The sequence below is a fragment of the Brachypodium distachyon genome, chromosome 1 (genome assembly GCF_000005505.3).
Source record: "Brachypodium distachyon strain Bd21 chromosome 1, Brachypodium_distachyon_v3.0, whole genome shotgun sequence".
NCBI lineage: Eukaryota > Viridiplantae > Streptophyta > Magnoliopsida > Poales > Poaceae > Brachypodium > Brachypodium distachyon.
The window spans coordinates 22577157-22599766 of NC_016131.3; the positions used below are offsets into that span (position 1 = coordinate 22577157).

The 22610-nt window shown below is 43.3% G+C and overlaps 3 protein-coding genes across 6 annotated transcripts; 1 reads left to right on the forward strand and 2 right to left on the reverse strand.

Moving 5' to 3' along the window:
• Positions 1 to 189: 189 nt before the first annotated feature.
• LOC100830162 (asparagine--tRNA ligase, chloroplastic/mitochondrial) lies at positions 190 to 6799 on the reverse strand. Of its 2 annotated transcripts, XM_003560154.3 has the most exons (15): positions 6368 to 6799; positions 5491 to 5559; positions 4885 to 4989; positions 4376 to 4483; positions 3691 to 3828; positions 2683 to 2757; positions 2389 to 2466; positions 2220 to 2288; positions 2056 to 2130; positions 1826 to 1909; positions 1619 to 1705; positions 1112 to 1207; positions 956 to 1030; positions 705 to 831; positions 190 to 536 (listed from the first exon to the last, which is right to left on the reverse strand). In XM_003560154.3, exons 1-15 carry the CDS (start codon positions 6782 to 6784, stop codon positions 421 to 423), a joined length of 1719 nt encoding a protein of 572 aa, XP_003560202.1. In that variant the 5' UTR covers positions 6785 to 6799; the 3' UTR covers positions 190 to 420. The 2 variants fall into 2 exon arrangements, with proteins under 2 accessions (XP_003560202.1, XP_014752205.1); XM_014896719.2 differs by lacking the exons at positions 2056 to 2130; positions 2220 to 2288.
• A 123-nt stretch (positions 6800 to 6922) lies between these two features.
• LOC100822932 (beta-ureidopropionase) lies at positions 6923 to 10291 on the forward strand. Its single transcript, XM_003563062.4, has 6 exons — positions 6923 to 7275; positions 7958 to 8065; positions 8281 to 8469; positions 9004 to 9231; positions 9324 to 9548; positions 9675 to 10291. The coding sequence occupies exons 1-6, from the start codon at positions 7138 to 7140 to the stop codon at positions 10038 to 10040; spliced, it is 1254 nt and encodes a 417-aa protein (XP_003563110.1). The 5' UTR covers positions 6923 to 7137; the 3' UTR covers positions 10041 to 10291.
• Positions 10292 to 10310: 19 nt separating this feature from the next.
• Positions 10311 to 13011, reverse strand: LOC100830472 (probable trehalose-phosphate phosphatase 10). 3 transcript variants are annotated; one of them, XM_003560155.4, is made up of 11 exons: positions 12650 to 13011; positions 12265 to 12560; positions 12034 to 12174; positions 11861 to 11932; positions 11649 to 11771; positions 11490 to 11546; positions 11318 to 11419; positions 11144 to 11221; positions 10919 to 11059; positions 10752 to 10844; positions 10311 to 10639 (listed from the first exon to the last, which is right to left on the reverse strand). In XM_003560155.4, the coding sequence occupies exons 2-11, from the start codon at positions 12451 to 12453 to the stop codon at positions 10580 to 10582; spliced, it is 1056 nt and encodes a 351-aa protein (XP_003560203.1). In that variant the 5' UTR covers positions 12454 to 12560; positions 12650 to 13011; the 3' UTR covers positions 10311 to 10579. The 3 variants fall into 3 exon arrangements, with proteins under 3 accessions (XP_003560203.1, XP_010238301.1, XP_024313715.1); XM_010239999.3 differs by having other exon boundaries at positions 12656 to 12706; XM_024457947.1 differs by lacking the exon at positions 12650 to 13011 and having other exon boundaries at positions 10339 to 10639; positions 12034 to 12121; positions 12265 to 12455.
• Between the last annotated feature and the right edge of the window lie 9599 nt (positions 13012 to 22610).

The following is a 22610-nucleotide window of genomic DNA, read 5'->3' on the forward strand; positions in this document are numbered from 1 at the left end:
GTCCACTGTAAGGGCATCTTTGATTTGCAGAAACAAACAACTTGCTGAAAAGAACAAGTCTGAAATTGTACTTCATTGAGCTTGAATCTTTCAGGTGCTATGGATAAGAGAAAATTTACTAACAGTAACATTAATCAGCAGGACTGTGGAAACGTCATTCAAGCGATAATTGCAACAGATTCAAATCAGTTCACAAGGAAAAAATGGCATGTTCATTAAATAGTAATGTACATTCATAATCCATCAGCTGAAATTACAGTAACTGGTGAAATTTATAAGAGCAAACAATAATTTACTGCTTCATTGTCTTCCTCAAGATCAGAAATTAGTCAAGTAAATTCTGTACAACACAACCGTATGGTTTTCTTCAAATCCCAAGCAAGAATGCTTCTCATGATTATACCCGACACTTGACCAGTGTTAAAACTCTGCAGAGCCAGGAACCCTGGGAAATGGAATGGCATCTCTAATGTTGTCTATTCCAGTTGCAAACTGTACAAGCCGTTCAAATCCAAGACCAAAGCCAGCATGAGGAACTGTAAAAAAGAATGTAGAAGTTCATTAGGGCCCGTGACAGGAACAAAAAGCACACAAGAGTAAGATGTAGGTATATAAGAAATTTTGAATAGCATGTAGCAAAAGATATATAAAATTGCATTCTCCAGATCTTATCAATTTTTTTGCATGGTTAAGTCATATTTAACCTGATCCATATCGCCGCAGATCCAAATACCACCAGTAGCTATCCTTGTTAAGATTTGATTCATCCAACCGGGCTTCAAGGTGATCAAGACGTTCTTCTCTTTGGCTTCCTCCAATAAGTTCACCTACCTGAACTTCAACAAAAACATAATTATATTGACGAAGCTACCGTTTCAAAATAGAAAAAGGTTTTGCTTCACTTAATTCGTTCCTATGAATGATCTGATATTCAAGATTGCATCTATGTGCGTACCCGGGGAACCAATAGATCCATTGCAGCAACTGTTTTCCCATCATCATTTTGCCGCATATAGAAAGCTTTAATTTCCTAAAGAAAATGAAAGTTAGTTCAAGACATAATTACTCTCTTGCTGAACCAATTAAACACTGGGAAGTGGTCAGTACAAACCTTTGGATAATCTCTAATTATTACAGGGCGCCCGCTGAAGGCAACTTCTGTGATATATCTTTCATGCTCACTTTGCAGATCCAACCCCCACTTTACCTGTGTAAGGTATTTTCAACAATAATCACTAACATTTCTGCCTTTAGCATTTGCTTGTGAAGAGGAGATTTGAAGTCTAGACAAAACTACGAGTATTAGACTTTACAGTATGTGGAACTTATGTTTGTACAAGTAGAAAGAGCATATATGATTTTGTACATACTAATCCAAACCCATCATTTCATCCTCAACTTATGTTCAGTCAACATTAAGCCAGAAATGAAACTGGCAATAAAAAGGCCACTAGTGCCACAGCAGCATAGGGCCAACCATAACCCCATATTTAGGCAATATACTAGCCATTTTTTATTATGCAAAAGTACTTGAACTTCATAGACTATTAATGAAATTCCGATTACAAAATGCACGCAGGTAACAGTGGGAACATTATGCATAGAGGTCATGCATTACCGGGAACTCAAATTTCTTGTTGGACCTAATAAGTAGCTCGATCGCATCAGAATATGACATTTGAACAAAATTCTTCTCAGCTACATCCTGGGAGCAAGAAAGATTTCAATATTTCAGCACTCATCAGAACCAAAGTGTGAGTCAAACAAAGGTATACACTCCAGCCATAGATGCAACAACAGAAGAAGCTATAAATAAGAGGTTTACACTTAGTCTATCTATGATTCCTTTCTCAACCCATGTATTAAAGAAATCCATATCTTCTTTGCAGTTCTCCAGAATATACTTTACCTGCATGAAACAGAGCAATGATTAGATAAAATAAGGGTAGACATTTGCTTGATGTAAATGTGGAGCATCCATATCAGGTTCGCATAAAAGAGATAACTAAGAATAGACTAGATGTTAAGCAAAGTTTGATAAACAAGGGCACCTACTACATACTGGAGATATGCACTTGCACAAGCCATGTCATCATTTAGATCAGCAAAGGCAAGTTCAGGCTCAATCATCTTCATCCAGAACACAAGACACAAAAAGTTGTAAATTCAGTGTTCTTAAATTTAAAATTCTAATTTTTTTTAAAAGAATGTTTGGATACCCAAAATTCTGCCAAATGTCTTGAAGTGTTCGAATTTTCTGCCCTAAATGTGGGACCAAAAGTGTAAATCTGTAGAAAGGAAATAAATTTCAGGAAGTGATTAGATTGGTTACAGCTGGCAAAAATTACAGGGCAGCCATTTCGAACAAATCTGGCAAGTATAGTTTACATCAGATAGAGCTGAAGCGTATGTTTCGCCATTCAGTTGTCCAGACACCGTCAGGAATGCTGGTTTGCAGAAGAAATCCTAGCATAAGTACATCCAAATAACAATTGTTACAGAAATCAGAACACACTGGAAGCATAAAGATTAATTTTAAAAACGTGAAGTCAAAAACAATGCAGAATAGCAGAGCATATCAACAAAATCATACAGATAAAATTGCTTATAAGGACAAAAGAGTATTTGATATTTGAAAACTATCAAAGATTCATGCATTGGACAATCAAACCTAAAGTTTACCTGTGACCAATCGACCCTTCCATCCTTGGAGGGAATGTTGTTGACTAGGCAGCCACCTTCAGCAGTATTTGAAAGCTGTAAAACGAAAAAAAATTGAGCACCTTACAATACAAACATATAAGGAACAACCAGCACTAAGAAGCCAAAATGTAGAGTGTCTAATCATCCTAAGAAAATCATCTCTTTAAATATACATGTGGACTAACAATTGTACAATTTAACTACTTACATTTCATTCAAAAAAGACTAAATGATCAATGAAAACTGATCTAGTAGCGCACCCATTCAGCACTTATCTTCCACTTCTGTTGCGGATACTTTGTAGGGGAAGACCTAACAGCATTGGTCTTGGCAAGAGTTAGCACCAGAAGCAGCGGAATAGCTTCGGAGTCATAGTCATAGATTCATAGTCCTAGTCACAGTCAGCTAAGCCTTCCATATTGGTCAGGGTGATCCCAAGTTGAGTTTCGTTAGCTAGTCCCAGTCTTATCCTTATTGCTAAGGGGTAACAAATAAGGCCAGTCCCTCACAATCTTTTCAGTCAAACAATAAGAGTCCAGAAAATCCAAATGCGAGGATCAGTTTTGAGCATGGGGACAATCCCCTGTGCTGGATGGAAATGCCCTCTGGTGTGAGGAGGACAATTATTTGGCCCCACTAATCTTCTGGGCTCAAATCCCAGTTCCACGACCACCTTCCATATGATAATTTGTTCGACACAATGTGAAGTTCTACTAATAGGCCATAAAGGTAAAAAAAAAACTAGACATGTACATTATACACACGAGGAACAAAGGCACCTGACTAATCTAAATGGTTCTTTTTATTTGGAGCAAAAAGCCCAGTAGGGATTTTGCGCTTAACATATCAAAGGTGTTTGGCGTCAATAGCATTACAATATGAACACAGGAAATCAACACAGGGAAACACATTATGAGCAGAACATTCCACACGGCAAGTTTTCAACTGTGCCTAGTCTATATAGAAGCTTATTAAAGACATACTAACCAAAGTAGTCACATAAAACTGCTCCCCTGCTCCTTCACAATCTGAGGCAGTAATAATAGGGCTCGATACCCAAACAAATCCATTGTCTTGGAAAAATTTATGAGTTGCGAATGCCAGAGCATTTCTCACTCTTGCCACCTACATGAGCACCGCGGTCAGTGAGCAATCCACAGTAGAAACATATAATTGAGAAGAAACATAGAACATTAGCCAGCTTCTTATATTTGTAACTTTGTGGTAAGAAAGACATGGTCCAAACCAGAATTCATTTCATGTTAATACATAAAACTATTAACACGTGCATATATTATTATAAGAGTCAAACACGCCACTAGATTTGCAGCAAAGGTTGCTACGTCGGATTGCTGCTAACATGAGAACCATACACACATTGCCTTGGCACTACATTGGTAGACCTGCTCACCATTGGTAGACCTACAAAAGGTTTACATTCCAGCACTACATTGGTAGACCTGCTCACCATTACTGGCAAGAATGTCCTCTATAAACATATAGTACAAAAGAGGAGGCTGTGGGCACGCAATGGAAGGAAAGGACATGAATAATTTCCAAAACTGATCACATTTATGCATCTCTAAACAGAAACTCAAACCACTATCAAATTGGTAGGTCCTGAAAAAAGAAAAACAGAAAACAAAAACGCTAGCATCAAGTAAGACCATACTGCACCAAAAGTGTTTGTCCGAGGACGGAGATGTGCCACAGTTCTCAGAAATTCTCTTGATGCTCGCTTCTTCTGTATAGGAAAAGATGTGGGATCACTTTCCCCAATCTGTAAGAAAGAAGGTAAAAAGAATACATCAGAGCACACAGAAAAGAAATAAGAAATAGCACTAGAAGTATGTTTATGTGTGATTTTTGTTGACAAAATGAACAGGCAACTCAGATGCTCAATGAAAACTACCAGTGCGTGAGTGTTTCATTTTGTCTAAAGATAGCATAGAAAATACAGGCTTTGCGCCCTGACTTGGCTATACTATCTTCTTTAGAAACATTAGCATTCAAAAGAAAGAGAAATATAGCTCAGCTATTATTCCTGTTATAACTAATTTACAAAATAGAAAGCCTTGACAGTTCGGGAGAAATGCAGAACTTACAATTTAAACAGGGATTTAGTAGGCATGAGCTACAAAAAAGAAAAGGAAGGAAAAATATAGAGGAAGAAGCAATTACCACAACGATCTTTGAAACCTTTAGTTCCACTTTCTGCTTACCGCCTTGGCTGCTTGCTACAACTCCCTCCACTATCACTGAAGCCCCAGTAGTGACACAGTCTATCTGACATCCATTATTGAAAAGATTGAACAGTGAAACATATAACGGCCATTTACCATTAACTGCAACTAATGCAATGCATAATAAGAGGCATAGAGAAAAATAACAGATCACAACATCCGCAAGTATGGATAAAATCAATACTTCACCCCACTCATATAGAAGTATACTGTAAACAACAAGCTGAGAGCTGAGGTGCATCCTGGAGGCACATAAATATTTCTCTATTCTTTTATTTAATGTATCCTTGACCAAATGGAATAATGGATACTAAATAGAAAGTATCATTAACCTGATTAAGATTTGTCAGTGGCACAAAACCATTACCAGAGTCTGCTATGCTTTTTTTGACAATGTAACACTTTGATTGATTAACATATTTTTCCTGACCATAAGATTAGGAAGAAGCATAGCATAAGCTGTGATACTCTGTACTCCAGACGACCATTGTTTCTTAATACAATTATTTTAATTTCTAGGCCTAACAAGTAGACAAATGCATACCTGGTCATAGCCTTCTGTATCAGGAGTCAACACACATTGCATATTGGACAAGCAAGAGCCATCATTAACCTAGAAATTAGAGTTTTAGGATGCATTAGACATTTCAAGGAAAAATAATACACCCATTTTTCAGCCTCCAATGCAAGAAATTGACTACATTTTGTTATAACACTAGCAAATTAATACAGCGGAAAGAAAATATGCAGTTTAGGACTTGTTGCTCCCTTTATAAAGTTTCCTTTTAATTTTGGTCTTGCCTCCATACAGTTAATTTAATTTATTAATCACATTTCTCTCAATAGAAACCTGCCTACTGTTTTCCTCAAAAAATTAAAATAAACTGTTACACCTGCCAAGATAAACTCAAGATACAGTGGTATTGGTTCCTAGATGTTTTGCTATTTTTGGATACATGAAGAAACCATTGACTTGGCAGAATCACAGGTGTGGTACCATTAACTAACTAACTAGATTCTACAGATTCTACAGCACAAGAGGCCCCCAATATAGAATAGGGTCTAGTAGACATTCATCATCCAATGATTTGCCAAGCCATTGCAACCCAATCTCTGTGATCTACATTCCATCTGCTCCTAAGCTGACAATCCTTTTTTCTCTCTCCAGGAAACACAGGTGTGATATGGTAAGTTTAACGCATGATGTTCTAGAAATGTCAAACGACGATCCATCTCAACACCAAACTGTCCAAAATTAAGATATAATTATACGTAACTTTATCCAACTCACGAGTTCTTAGATCATAAAGCAAAACTGCTAGCTGTATACATCAACATTTCCACGGATGAAAAACCACTAACCATATGCCTCACCACTTCAGTCCTAGAAACTCGAAACTATCGCAACATGACCTACTCACCTCGACGAATGTGACGGTCCTCTGGGCGCGGCAGGTGCGCACCCACCCGCGAACGGTGAGCTCCTTCCCGACCCACGCGGCGCCCTCGTCCTCCCCGCCCTTAACTTCCGCCACCCTCAGCCTCCGCCGGAACTCCCCCACGGCCTCCCCCGCCGCAGCCGCGGCGGCGGCAGCGGGTGGAGGGGCGGAGGCCTGCGCGGCAGCACAGTAGCTGCGCCACCCCGAGGAGGCGGAGAGTGGTGTCGGAAACAGGGAGAGAGCAGTAGGCGCCGAGTGCCTTGGGCTCCGGAGACGGCGAGGTGCCAGCCGGAGAAGGCGACAGGCGGCTGCGGCGGCCGCCATCGTCGTGAAGTAAGGAAATCCAGGTGCGCTGTTCACGCTGTCGCGGCCTATCTGCTTGCTCTTTGAGCCGTCCATTTTGATCCGCTTTCCTAACGTTTTGGCGTACTCTAAATTTACGCCTTCCACCTCCGTTCGCGTACTCATGTCCTATTTTGACAACTTCGTTTGCGTACTCTGTCTCGCTGCCGTGGTGCCGTGGTGCCGTGGTGCTAATCTTACGAGGATCACATGATCACGTCACATGCGATTACCTCCAAATCAAACAAGACGCCAACCGAATCACACATGGGAGGAGGAATTGTATAAGAGGAGGGAGAAATCAATCGCTCGTGGTCTCGTGGATTGCGATTTCTCATCGGTGGAGAGAGAGAGAGTCCTGCTCGCTTCTCTCTCCTCTCGCAAGTCCAAATCCCCAGCCCCAGGACAGAATGGAGAGCTCCAACGGCAAGCCGCCGCAGGGGGAGGAGGAGGCGAAGGCGGCGGCGGCGGTGGCGGAGGGGTCGATTGGAGGGTACGAGTCGCTGCACAGGCTGCTAGAGTCCAACCTCTCCCCCGAGCTCTTCAAGGTACCCTGTCTCTTGCTCCCTCTTCAGATTCACTCGCCTTGCAGTCGCGTGTGTGCAAATTTGAGCCTGTATGTGTCAAGAAATGATGTTTGGTCTCGTGTCACGACGCTGGTTGGGTGAATTCGGAGATACTTGTACAGAGAAGATTATGAGGGACCTGACGAACTTTGTTGAACAGTTCAGGTGGTTGTTTCCCACGACACAACACAGTTCTCTGTCAGATAGCCACAATCTTCTACTGAAACAATCTATTCATTGCGAGAAGAATCCTACATAGCACCTATAATGATGCCGAATTACTTATTGATCAGAATTTACATGCATGTCCCAACTATGTGCGAAATCTGCTTCTTATAAACATTTAAGGAAGTTGTTTTTTTTTTTGAGGAAGGAAGTTGTGTGTGTTTTGCGAGTTCCTAGTCGAAGGTACTGTTGGTTATTTAACAAGATCAGATGATATGGACTTTAACTATCTCTGATGTCACTTTCCACTTAATATTTATCTCCAAATTGATCCCCAGTTGCGTCATTATGTGAATTTGTGTGAGATTTAGTATTCCAGCACACCAGCACTTGTATTATTCACCCTATGCTTTTATTTCGGATGTGAGTACTGATGATATTTTGGTTCAATTTATTTATACTGAGGTTTTGTTAACTCGTATTCTCTACTTGCTTACAGGAAGCAAGCCGGTTGCTGTTGGGGCTGAATTGTGCACTCCCTCTTCAGACTATTTCACTGCCTGGGGTCACAACAGCTCTTGCAGAAGAGCATGATTTTGATGTGCAGGTTATTGACGAATAAATTGCATTTATTTTAAATAGCAGTGGTAGATTATCAACTGATTGTTTAATTTGTTGACATCATATTCTTTGAAAAGCAGATAACGATTTTTTTTTGTTTGTCCTTTCTTGTGATGAAAATTTAAACTGTTTTTTTAAGGAGGGGATTGCCACCGGCCTCTGCATCGAATTTTTTTAAACTGTTAGCTATTTGTATTACAGGCATACCGTTTTAATGCTGACAAAGAGTATATAAGGCAACCACGAATTGTTCGAGTTGGTCTAATTCAGAACTCAATAGCTGTTCCAACGACTTGCCATTTTGCTGATCAAAAGAAGGCTATCATGGAGAAAGTAAAACTCATCATAGATGCAGCTGGTGCTTCTGGTGTCAATATTCTGTGCTTGCAGGTACCTTCTGAGATCGGTGATTTAGTTGTCGTTTTCTCTTCTAACTGGTATCTACATCTTCATTTCCAAATCTGGCGTTCTCTTATTCTTACTCTCATTAGTCTAAGCATCAAATACTCTGCCCGGCCTATCCTGAGCTTTTATTTCTGCCAACTAAAAGCTCAAATCAGAGCTAAACAGTCGTCCTCTCTGCCCATAATCTTGAGAAATTGAAACCCACCTATTAGAATAAGCCAGAAGCAGTCGGGAAGACCATTTTATGGCTTCTGCACCTTTTCAATCTCCTATCCCAAATACCACTGAAGGAAAATAAAATAGTCCATTGTATTTGAATTCCTCGACAACAAAAAAGTCCTACATGCTGATATTGTAAGTCTTACCAAACAGCCTCTCCACCATGAGCACCAAAAGTTAGCTTCTTGCACAAGCTTAAGCCAGTCCAAACAACTTACTATCTTGTTTATGTTTGCTTATATTGATATAATATTACCAAAGAAGATCATTTGGTGTGTGATTCATGCACGCAAATTTCAGGAAGCGTGGACAATGCCTTTTGCGTTCTGCACGCGTGAGAAACGATGGTGTGAGTTTGCCGAGCCCGTTGAAGGAGAGTCTACTCAGTTCCTTCAAGAGCTTGCACAGAAATATAACATGGTAATTATTAGCCCTATCCTTGAAAGGGATATAAACCATGGAGAGATTATATGGAATACTGTTGTTGTAATTGGAAATAATGGCAATATTATTGGCATTCATCGAAAGGTATGCGCATCAGTACATTTTTCTTTTCCGTGCTATCTTTTTTCCCTTCTATCTGAGAGCATTTCCAGTCTGTAACCTAAACACTACTCCAGAATCACATCCCGAGAGTTGGTGACTTCAATGAGAGCACATACTATATGGAAGGCAACACTGGGCATCCGGTGTTTGAAACAGCATACGGAAAAATTGCTGTGAACATCTGCTACGGAAGGCATCATCCCCTTAATTGGCTTGCATTTGGCCTCAATGGAGCTGAAATAGTTTTCAACCCCTCTGCAACCGTCGGTGAACTCAGTGAACCAATGTGGCCTATTGAGGTCAGACAAAACTATCTTCATAATGATGGCAGTCACAGTATATGTTTCCTGTAAATTCATTTAATTTTTGTGGGATGCATATGTTAATGTGGGCCGACCCTTAAGCTTATGTTGGTGCCATTTCAGGCAAGGAATGCGGCAATTGCAAATAGCTACTTTGTCGGATCAATTAACCGGGTAGGCACAGAGGTATTCCCGAACCCATTCACCTCTGGTGATGGGAAACCTCAGCATGCCGACTTTGGACATTTCTATGGATCCAGCCATTTCTCTGCACCTGATGCTTCGTGCACCCCATCACTATCTCGCTACCGAGATGGCTTGATGATATCTGACATGGATCTCAACTTATGCCGCCAGATCAAAGACAAGTGGGCCTTCCGCATGACTGCTCGTTATGACATCTATGCTTCCTTGCTTTCAGAGTACTTGAAGTTAGATTTTAAGCCTCAAGTCATCGCTGATCCCTTAATCAATAAGAGGAGGGCATAATGCTGAGATGATGCTGGATCAGCTGGATCTACAAGTAGGGCAGCCTGGCACTTGTGCAGTTAGCACTTTGGAGGAATTATCTTTCAAAGGTGCGATTTGGAAGAATTCGATGCCTTTTCTGTTTTTCACTTAATGTATAAAAATAAAAATAAATATAAATCAGTGTACATTCTTGCTTAAGGTTCTTCAAGCTGACTTTACTCAATGTTGGGAACGCTGAACATCCATAATCATTTCTTTTATGTTGTAAATTTGTAAGCAAATGTTCGGTGAAGAAAATGCACCACGTAATCTCCCATAGTTCAAACGAATCTCAGTTGCATTTACATCTATGACATATACACAACTGAGGATCATTGTTCAAAGAACCAAACAACTGGTATAGAATGGTGTGCATTCTTTTTACACTATAAAATGGTTTGCCAGTCTAAGAAAAGGATTTGCTTTAGGGACAGAATAGCCCATTAGATATTATTCAACACTTGTCATTTTAATTATTCTTTTGTTAGAAATCTACCCTAAAGTTAACAACAGACATATCATCTACTTGTTGCTTCTTGCTCCTTCCATATCATCAATCTCTTCAGGAAGTCCATCACCTGAACCGGAAATAGCACAGAATTACATATCTGAAATTCTGAATACAATAGGTTGCTGAAAATTAAGAGTGATCACATGAGAAAAGATCTACAAGAGAAGTCATTAACCTACCTCAGATGGGTCTACTAAAGAATAAAGGGCATGGGATTCTTTTGGTACAGATGACACCAGAATTCCAATACCTTGTTTACAGTCTCGAAGGACCTGTAAAATCAACCTGTCAAGATACATGAAAAAAGCCATATGGATTTCTTTGCATCAGGAACATAATGGTGCACCTTGAATGCATCCTCATCGGTACGGTCATCTCCAATGTAGATGGGGAGCACACTGTCGCTGTGAGCTAACCCCAAGGAGTCCAACAAGAACTCCACAGCCTTCCCCTTGTTCCAGTCTATCACTGGACGAACCTCAAGAACCTGCATTGCACCAATCAGAACAACAGGTGCCAACTTTAGTCATCAGCTTAGCCTTTAGGTGGACCTTAAGTTATACAAGATTACCTTTCGTCCATGACAAAGTTGCAGACGAGGGTACATCTTGAGGATGTCATCTGTGCACTGTGCAACGAGCGTCCAATCCTGAAAGTCAAGTGAATCAGAAAGCAATTAGCTGTTTATGGCCTGCATTTATTCCCTGATTAGTGGCCTTTTGGTGGATGAAACCTCCTCCCTCACCTTCTCATCGACATTGCGGTAGTGTACCGACACACAGAACTTGTTGTTCTCAACTTTTGCACCATGAATTCCCTTTGTACTTTCAACGAGCAGTCTAAAAACCTGAATCACATGACACTGGTGAATAGTAACTGCTGAGAATATGGAGCTGCGAAGTCTGCAATTTTCTTACCTCTTCGATCACCGGTAAGAATTCGGTAGCAGCCTGGAAAATCTTCACCTCCTTGCCCTACAAAATTAGTAGGAAGAAGAAACTTTTCATGTTCAAGAAACAGCTTTTATGGTAAAAATATACTACTTGCTGAATGAAATGCTAAAAGCTTTTCTACACCTTGTTGGAGTTGGTGCAGCTTCTATGGTCAGCAACACTACTAGATTTCCCCACTGGACCCATAATGTCCATTCCATGGCTACCAGCATAGTATAGTTCTGTCAGTTTAACAAAATCAAACACCTAAAATTGATACAAGGGAGTAAAGTTAAAACCAGGAAGAGAGGAAAGAACGACAATTTATGTTGAAATTTTGTCGATAACATACACACCTTATCAACAGCTCTTCCACTGATAATCGCAGTGGGGAGATGTATGGCAGCATTTCTCACCACCTCGCGCATCTGAGCATGTGCCGTTGTACATATGTTCAGTCAGAGACTCAGCACACAGCACGGCAAAGAGAAGGATACACTTCAGAGTTCAGATGTAGATGTTGTAATACCTGATCAGACATGACAGCATTGTCAGGCTCGTCAACGATTGGAGAAAGGGTGCCATCATAGTCTAAGAATAGCGCGATCTTCTTGCCTCTGCCGCAGGCAACAATTTTGTCAAACACATTTAGAGCTGAAGGATACTTCTTCTGTGATAACAACGAAATATGCACTAGGGTCAAAACTTCCAAGATCAACACGACGGTAACAAGTTTTCAGTGAGGCAAGAAGTTACTCACGATCCAAGCTCGGTAAACCGGATTGAACAATGTGCCAGAAATATCATTGTTCATAGGGGAAGCAGTAGGTGAGGACACCTTCATGTCATGGAGCCAGCCATTAGCACGCAATGGTTCCAATCTTATAGGAAAACCTGGTCCGTTCAGGTTCAGCTCCTTCACTGGTGGAGAATCATCATAGGAGCCCATATATGCAGATCTCTTGCTATCAAGGTTTGGAAGTTCTTGTTCGTGACACGATTAGACGCCTCTCTTGCCTTATTCCTTCAGTTTCTTGTTGCCATCACAGCTCATTTCTGATGAAAGAAAGCATATCCATGCAGTAAGTACAATTGCTTCCTACATAATTAGTAAATGCAAAAGCGAAAGGAAAATGCAAAAGTACATTTACTTCAAGTCTTCAAGGCACCCTTGAATCTCCACATGATCAGAACAAAGAAAAGCAATCTTGGTGTTTATATAAATACCCAGGTAGTAGTGACTTGCAGAGGAATCTGATTGCGATTCAGCAAGTAACTTCTGGGTTTGGAAGTCAAAGAAGCTTACGTTAGCTGTACATCACGGACTAAAGAAATGGGATGGCTTCAAGTCAAGAGCGACCGATATCGTAGACAAAGTCTTTTGAAGAACTGACAGCATCATCCATACAGACTAGATACACAAACAGCAAGAAAGATAGGAAGATATGTAACTCAGAACAATAAAATTAGAATTAATTCAGAGGTAGCAGGGAGTTTCTGTATGAATATTCGGTGCGCAGCCATGAAGACTATATATTGATCCTATATTCTAAGTGTAAAAACCAAACAAGCAACAATTCGAGTAAAGAAGTTTAGACACTCCAAGGCAGATCAAAAGGCAATTCATATTCATAAAGTAATGAGGATTGTATGACCATACAGTTTCAACAGACAATGCAGTAAGCACTGACATCTGCTGCAACTTTGGTTCCACCATAATTCTACTTTCGGACTTTCTCCAATGTTCTTGTAAAACCATACAGCTTAAGTTCTCTATATCTTATAAATTACTTACTTTGGTTGTTTATGAAGTTCCAGTCATTTTCTTCTTTTATAATGTTGGAATCACTTTCGGGCACTGTCCCCAGGGAGGAAAGAGGTACATAATTCCAACACAAGAAACAAAATCTGAAGAAAAGGGAGAACAGAGTCCAACATCCAATTTAAGTTCTGCCTTGAAAGCTTGGCACAATAAGGTTCAAATAAAAAGCGCAAAAAAATAAGAGACATGGACACGGCATCGAATTTTAGCGAGGGTTTGAAACTTCAGGTGCAAACAATTTCAATTAGGAAGTCCCTTTCACCTAAACTAAGCGTCCTTCCTGTAAACCCCAGCAGACTAGTACTAGTACTACACCAATGGAGTGCACTCCTTTTACCAATCAAGGGACATTTGATGGCATGAAGCAAAACCCAAATAAAGGATTTTTGGTACAACAATGGAGCGGATTGCAAGCAACAGATTAGGCAAATGCTTCTCAATCAAGGATTGTGCAAAAGTTGAAAAATTAATGCGGGCATTTTGTCCTAGCTAGCTTTTCAAACGACCCACGAAGAAATGGAAGCAAGTCAATGACTCAAGGTACTAGTTTGCATGCAAAAGTCTTACTTTGATTGAGTCTAAAAGGATATAGTGTGGACTTGTTCTACTAGCTCTGGGTTCTAAAAGGATAGAGTGTGGACTTGTTCAAAAAAAAAAAAAAGCTCTGGGTTCTCCATAGCACTGAGAAACGGTTCAGATTTAACGGAAGAACTGAGAAACGGTTCAGATTCAAGTAGAAAATTAGTTTATAGTGCCGTGTATGCAAAGATATAAAGTGTAATAGAGGAACGTAAGTCAATTAAATGCGAGCTTATGTAAAATAGTTTATGTAACGAAATTGAAACTTGGTATAAACTTGTGCTTACAGGGGGCGCGCACACGTATCTGTGTGCGCAGTTGTCTGTCTGTCTTGTACTCACAGGAATGACAGGTTAAGAACACGAATCAAAATGGAAGAGGCATGCACATCGGCTGAAAGGTGACCCAAAATTATATGCAAATTTGGGCCTAATTTTTTGCATTTCTATGACCCAAATTAAAAATCTCACACTCCTAATGAAACAAGAACCAATATAAAAAAGTGACTTGAGTATGCACTGTTTCCACTAAAGATCAAAAGAATATGTAAATGGAGTTGAATAGTCAAATCTCATCCACAATATGACATCCATCTGGGAGAAGAGATGCATTTCATTATCTAAAAACTGGCATCTATCTGGGACCAAAGCTAATTACAGCGCATGCATTTCATCAATTTACCCAACATCTTTTAATCTATTCCAATAGCCAAATCGTGCATGATCTGTTTAATTACCAACTAGTTTTGCCCATCCACTATCTGATCTAAGAAGGTTAGGAAATTCTCACCTGAACTGGAGAGGAGAGAGAGCTAGAAATATGGAAATTGGAAACCGGTCCTAGCTACAAATGGAAGGAGAGCAAGTTGCATGTAAATATGTAATGGTCAACGAAATGAGGCGAGAAGACAGGAGAGGGACCTACAAGGAGGGCATTTATAGACGGAGAGAATCAGAGAGATGATGTATGCATGTCATCTCGTAGTGCTCTAGCAATTAAAATGTTTACACCCCTTAAAATTATCTGGTGATTTAAATTTAACAAAAAAACGTGTGACTAAAAGATGGCATCTGAAAGTTTTTTTAAAAGAGACGACGTCTGATACAACGGAGAAAAAAGCCTTTACTTGGGCGCCAAGAGATAATCTCTTGGTTGAGAGAAAACCGAAACCATTTTTCGTATTTGAATTTATAATGAACGAACGTTCGCTCCTTAGTCTGATAGGTCAAGCTGACAAAGTATGTATTTAGAAGGTACTCCCTCTGATCCTAAATTCTTGACTGAAATTGTTCAAATATGGATGTATCTATTTTTAAAAAGTATCTAGATACATGTAATATTTCGACAACAATTTAGAATCGGAGGGAGTTGCAGGAGGATTGTTCAATCCAAGGCAATCCCGTCGGCAAGGTTCCTATCCATGGTCCCGGAAAAAAAATCCAATAGAACACAGCAGCTGGACCCATCGCGGGATTGTTGGATCGTACAAAATGAATCCCAACTTCTGTTGGCTCTCTTCTTTTTTTGGAGAAAACTCAAAAGCTTTGCGTCTCGATGCATTGATAGAAAGAAGTTTATGTACAAGACCACAAAGGGCCACACCCGAATTACAACGCGACGCGCCTAACTAGAAATTGCCGGCAGTAACACCCCTAGGCCTGCACGCCCGCAGTTGCCCAACACCTAGCATCAGTCTTGACCTGGTCAGCGAGGGAGGTGATGTTGGGGCTTGCATTGTCGAAGACGGCGGTGTTGCGATGTTTCCAAATAGACCACACCGTAAGCATGATCAGGGACGCCGTGCCCTTCCGTGTGGTGGGAGGGGAGGAGCGGATGGACTCCTGCCACCAAGTCACAAAAGAAACGCCGGCGGTCGACGGGACGTAGGTGGAGCGGATCCACGAGAGCGCTTCGTGCCAAAGGACATGGGAGAACGGACAATCCACAAGAAGGTGGTTCATGGTCTCCAAGGTCTGGTCGCACAGCAAGCAACATGGCGCTTGGGTGAAGCCATGACGTGCCCGTCTCTCAGCAGTCCAGCAACGGTCCTGAAAGTCCAACCAAATGAAGAATTTCACCCATGGTGGGGCCGAAGATTTCCAGTTCAGCTTCCAGGATTCGGAGGTTATCCCACCCTGAAAGAGGGCCCGGTAGCAAGACTTGGACGAATACTGGCCATCCATCGTCCAACACCAGGAGAGGACATCGGACGAGTACGAGAGGCGAACGGTGCGGGTCCATCTCCAAACCTGGATGTAATGCCAAAGAGCCAATAGCCCAAGCCCTGGATATCACGGATCCAACGTCTACCCGTGAGGGCTTCGCAGACCGTGCGGGTTTTCCGAATGCGCCTCGGGACGAGAAGGTGGAGGTTTGGGGCCAGCTTAGATAAAGCCCGGACGTCCACCCACCTGTCCTCCCAGAACAGGGTAGTGGCGCCATTGCCGACTACCATCTTGGTAGAGGCGAAGAAGATGCCTCGCTCCATGTGAGAGAACTGGAGGTCCAAACCATGCCAAGGTCGGAGGGGATCAGTTCTCATACGCCAAAGCCAGCGAGCACGCAGACTGCCAGCCTGGCGAGGTCCGGGATACTGAGCCCACCATAGCACAATGGGCAGCAGCACTTCACCCAGTTGACATGACAGTTTCCGGCCCTGGCCTCAGCCCGTCCCGACTAGAGGAAACTCCGCATGATCTTCTCAACCTTCTTCTGCACTTTCCGGTACAGACCTAACACCGTCACCTGGTGTACGGGCATGGCAGACAAGACCAATTTGATCAAAGTCAGGCGTCCCGCCTTAGTCATCATTCCTGCCTTCCAAGATGAGAGATGGTCAGCAATTTTATCGACCAAGCAATCGAAGGCCTCGGGGGATGGCTTTCGCAGCGCCAAGGGATCATCTCATTTGTGGGAAATGGTCAGCAATTTTATCGACCAAGCACTCAAAGGCCTCAGGCGTCCCACCTTAGTCATCATTCCTGTTGGCTCTCATTGCTCGCCCCGCCCCGTCAATCTAGATCTAGCTCGAGTCTCGCCAAAACAAATCCTCTGCCGAGAGTTTTAAGGCCACTGCTGAGTGTCCATGGCACTCGGCAAACTAGCTTAGTCCAGTAGTTAGCCGCTGGTGTGTGCAGGACACGATGGCCGATTGGCCACCGGCTAGAGTTAGGCGATGGTGGTAAGTCTCGACAGTCAGAGATGACATACGAGTAGATAGAGGAATCGAGATCTTTCTCGAGGAAAAGAGCCGTGGACGGTTGAAGTCTCTTGGACGTGCGGACGAGAGAATTTCGAGTGCTCCCAACCCCTCAGAGACACTCCAGCTGTCCCCCCCATATGGCGTCCGCCCTGCCAGTTTTTTCGGCCGTATGGGGGGCCGTCGGCTAGATTTTGTTTTTAGCCCCAAACGGCTCCCCAAGCCAAATTTTACAAATATTGCAAATTGAAACAAGAACATTATTTAATAAGTTTTGAATCACAATTCAAACAAATAAGAAGAACTAGACGTTTCCTCGGAGCCTCGAGGGTGGAACTGGCCGGCGGCGGACGTCGGAACTGAAACTACGGCGGCCCTTGGAAGATATATGCGGTGGCAGGGTTTTTTCTATCGGCTGTGTACCGTCGCCGGTGAGAGGGGTGGTTCCGGCGGCGATTCGGGGGTGGAAGTCACCAAAGTCGGCGGAGAGGAGTGCTGGCCCGCGAGGTTTTGCGCCCTAGCGGGTGCCCTCGACAGCGCCCCCCCCCCCCCCCATGGGTTGGGTTCGGCCTGGGGCCGTGCCGGCTGAAAAAACAAAATGGGGGCGCGGCTGGGCGGGTTTTTTGGCGTCGGCGCCCCCATTTGGCCTTTGGGGGGCCTTTAGGAGGGCGAGTGGAGATGCTCTTAGGTGCTATAGTGCTACCAACGCACGGTAGCACCACTAAATTTTTTTTTAAATTTTTTGAAATAAATTGAGTGGGTTCATAAGATATGTATCTATCACCTTGCAAAGTTTCAAACCCATTATTCATGCTTGCATTTGTCTTTTTTGTTTCTCTATGCATATAATGAATTTCGGGTTGAAACTTTGCAAGATGGTAGACACACATTTTATAAACCTACTTAATTTATTTTGGATTTTTTAAAAACTTTTTAGAAATGCTACCGTGTGTTGGTAACCCGGTAGCACCTAAAGGGTTGGGAGCACCGGATATTCTCTCGCGTGCGAGGACGTGCAGTTCGGCTAGGCCTAGGCGATGCATGCGGCCGGCCGCAGGTGAGGTTGGGCTGTTCTTTTTCTGATGGTGGTAACCTGAGTCAGTTATTCGCTCTTTTTTCGGTTAACAGAGGCAATAATCAAACTAAAAGAATAAAATTCGGTTCTTCAGGAACGCTGACTGAAGATTTACACGGTTCCTCAGTTTCTTTGGTTTCTGGTTCTCCAGTGATCGGCTTTTGTTTTTCGGTTTTTATGCCCACACTTAGGTTCAAGTATACGGTTTTTGCCTGTATTTCTAACTTTATTTACACTAAAGAGGTTGTCGTCTTGAAACAATTCCTTAGAGTAATTCTTCACTCAGGAAAAAGACACTTGCCAGCATAAACAAAATATGACACATTTCTTGCCTTTTCATATCCGAACAAGGTAAAAGACTGCAAAAGATTACTCCCTCCGATCCATAAAAAATATCGTCCATCTGTTACAAATTTGTACTAACTTGATACAAGATGGGCGACAATTTTTATTAATCAGAGGGGTATCTAACTCAGCTCTCATGCTAGGGAAGAAGTAACAAAACACATATAGACGCAACTTTTTTTAAATGCAATGAACGGACGGGCATAAAAAATTATTAATCCGTAGGACGTGCCGAAGCAACAAAACAAATAAACTCTGCTTAATCTCGCAACGCGCCAAAACTTTGCTGATGATCGTCACACTCACTTTACCGCACCGCTGAAACAAACGGAAGTTTCTCTATTCTCTTTAACGGAACGAACGTGTGCGCCGCGCCGGGACAGGGTGCCTCACTGGAACCAGAACATAGGCAACACCCTAGACACAAAGGCCCCGTGCTAGCACCAGTGAACGAAGCCCCACAGCACGACACCTCAACAAGCGGCCATGTATCTTGTGTTTTCTCGATATTGCATTTTTTTCTTTTGGGTAGCCCGCTTTCAACGGGCTTGTCTCGTGTGGCTCAGCTATTCTACACGCCTATATAGAACGCATTGCCAAACAGTGGTCCGTTGTATTTTAGCTCATGTGCAACCGCAGGCGTTGCTCCGGGGTTCAATTTCAGGGTGACATGGATGCGTGCTCTGTCCGTGTCTCATCATGCGCCCCCGGAAGACACGCTCGCTTGCGCACACCTGCCCCGTGAAAGGCACGCTGACGCGTACAACCCCCCACCAACGGTCAGCCGCACTCCCTCGGTCTACAAACAAGCGCAGACACGGAAATTCCATGAAAATCAAAAAGCGAGACGGCAAATGCATCAAGAAGGTGGCAACCAGACGGCTTCCTCCTCAATTTTCCCACCACCGACAAGCGAGGTGCACAAAGGGATGCATGTAACCGTGTTTAACCCCAGCCTAAAGTGCTCTGGAAAGAAAAATGCACATTCTTTCGTGGGCAAGCCTAAACCCAAACGGCCATCCATCCGTGGACGGAGGGAGCAATCGTTCCCGTGAGAACTATCATCCGCAACAATTGGCACATGCACAAGCACTGGCCAGTTCGTAGAAACAAAATCGGGCACACGTGCATTGAAAAGAAACAGAACGACGTTTGACACGCCCTTGGACCCCCGATCTCGAGAAACGAACGGCCTCACGACTCGCACCTTGCGTGCTAACTGCAAGGGACACGAGCAGATTCCCACCCCGCTCGTTAACCGGGACAGTCCAAGAGACACACGAAAGCACGCCTCTTAAACGCGAACAACACCCGTTTCCCGGGGGCACAGGCACAAACCAGACCACCCTTGATCCCTCCTAGAAATTGCTTTCTCCTGATACCAAACCTTGCTCAGCCAGCACCCATGGAGATGGAGGCGGACACTCCTCGTCCCAGAGAGCGAAACACGCCGTCGGAAGCCGACAACACCAGAGAAGCAGTGGCGGCACCGGTGACGCCCGCATCGTCCGAAGACGGCGGCGGCATCGACCTAATCGGGAGCCTCCCGGACGACATCCTCGTTGAGATTATCTGCCTCCTCCCCATCAAAGAAGGCACCTGCACCCGCACTCTCGCGTACAGATGGCGCGACCTGTGGCACGTCACGCCGCTTAACCTTGACTGCTGCCGATTCCTTGGAATCCCTTCAGAGAAACGGCATCGGCGTCTCGTCGCCAACATCGTAAGCAATCACCGAGGCCCCGTCCGCCGCTTCCGTTGCATAGGCACCTGGGTTATGGACGACCCTGCCATGCACGGCTTGCTAACGTCCAGTCGCTTTGATGAGCTCCAGGAGCTTGCGTCTGAGTTCATGTTAGCCGCGCCGTACCCTGACAGATCCTTCTGGTTCCGCTACTCGCACACAATACATGTTTTTAGCCTCAGGTGATGCCTAATCCACGACGACCACACCCCAGAGCTTCACTTTCCTCGGCTAACGCAACTCGAGCTTGCCCGGGTCGGCATCTCGGAACAATCGATTGATAACCTGATCGGCGGGTGCCCTGTTTTGGATTCGCTGAACATCAAAGGTTGCTTTGGTTTCACTTTCCTCCAGATCAGATCCCAAACTCTCAGAATCATGGTCGTCGACAACGACACGTATGATGAAACCTGGCTAGAGGAATTGGTTGTAGAGAGCGTCCCTTCCCTCGAATTGTTGCACCATTTGCAGACGACGGATCTGGTACTACGAATCATCCATGCGCCTAGGCTTGAGAACATAGGCTGCACCTCCAACACAATGCCTTTCTTTGGTCCGACAGCTCAGGTATTTTTCTACCCCTAATCCATTATTGCGCAGAGATCAAACGCAGAGGAGAAACATGTACACATCCGGTTGGCCTAATACCATGTTTCATGCTTCATGAAGGAACTCGGTCTGACGATGGTATCGCTCGCGATCAAGACTCTAACCATCGGTGTCAAAAGCGACGATTCAAGTATGGTTATTGGGATACTGAAACGCTTTCCATGCCTGGAGAATCTGAAGATCCTCCTGGCGGTGATCACCCTGAACTGATAACTCATCTTGTTCACGTGCTTTTCCGATCGTATAACTGCTCTAAGTATCTCATTTTCTGCGATTCTTTCAGAACAGCACTACCGACCAGGGAAAAAATAGCTGGAGCCATGAAGACCGGAGGCCACTCGATACCCACGTGAAGACCGTAGAAGTCTACTTCTTCAACGGGAAAGAGGTGGATATTCCGGTTATCTCGTTCTTCCTGACGAACACAACACACCTACAGTCGATAACACTTCGGGGCTGGGACATAGACGAGAAGTTTCGCGAAGAACTAAAAACAATATTAATTCTGCAAAGCCAAACGGCCCAACATAAAGCAGCCACCCCAACCATGAGAAGCGGTTTCAACCTTAAATTAACCTCCCGTAACCAGGACCCTAACATATGAGTAACATCACGAGGGGGACAAAGATTCACTACTACAGAAAGGCTTATTAGTAACGGTCGAAAAACAACATCAGTAACGGTCGGGGCCGTCGTTACTAACTTCGTGTTACTGATGATGGATATCATCAGTAAACGGTTGCTGCGACCGTTACTGATGTACCATCATCAGTGGCGGGCGGCCTGACCCGACCATTACTGATGAATACCATCATCAGTGACGGTCACGTTTCCGCGCCCGTCACTGATGATATCTACATCAGTAATGGTCGCTTTGCCACATTAGTGTCGGGCGAGCGACCGACACTGATACATTTTTGGTAATTAAAAAAATAATTAAAACCACAGAAAATGCACAGAAAAATATATATTTGAATACACGGCACAACACATCACAGCACAACACAGAAAAATACACAGCCACATCATTTAAAGCATACAAATGTATATAAAGCCGCATCATTTAAAGCATATAAAGAATACAAATGTATCTCACTTCACGACATTGATTACAAAGTGTCAAAATTTCATAAAAACATATAAAAAATACAAATGTATCTCATTTCAAGTTTGAAACTATTGTTGTGGGTGAACCCTAGTCACCACTTGTTCCACGCGTTCGTAGAAGTCCCCACTAGACTTGATGACCTCATTGTTGATGAGATGGGCGAACTCCCTTTGAATGTTATACACGACCCATTTAGGTCGGTGTGCCAATGTCATTCGAGGCCGCTAGTACTCTTCCGCAGCCGCAACTAACCCCTTCCACTCAGACTTGAACATGCTGGCATTCTCCAAAAGGATGTGACAGCAGTAGTAGACACAGTACACACTGTCGGCCGGCTGTTGCTGGCAAGGGAACTTATGGTTGTGATGAGGCTTGTCTTTATAGCCTTAGCAACTAGTTTTCCCTTGGTCGCCACTTTCCAGACAGTGTTAATGAGTGATTTGATGGGTTTCCAGTACCGACCTCGAACACCCTTCTTCGGAAGTAGTGAATCGAAGTAGTACACCATGGACCAAGGCAAACAAATGAGTAGTGTCACCCAATGGTCTCTGTTTTCAAAAGAAACAAACTTTAGTATCTAAGGGTGTATAAGAAAGACTGAATTAGAAAAAACAAACGGTTCCAT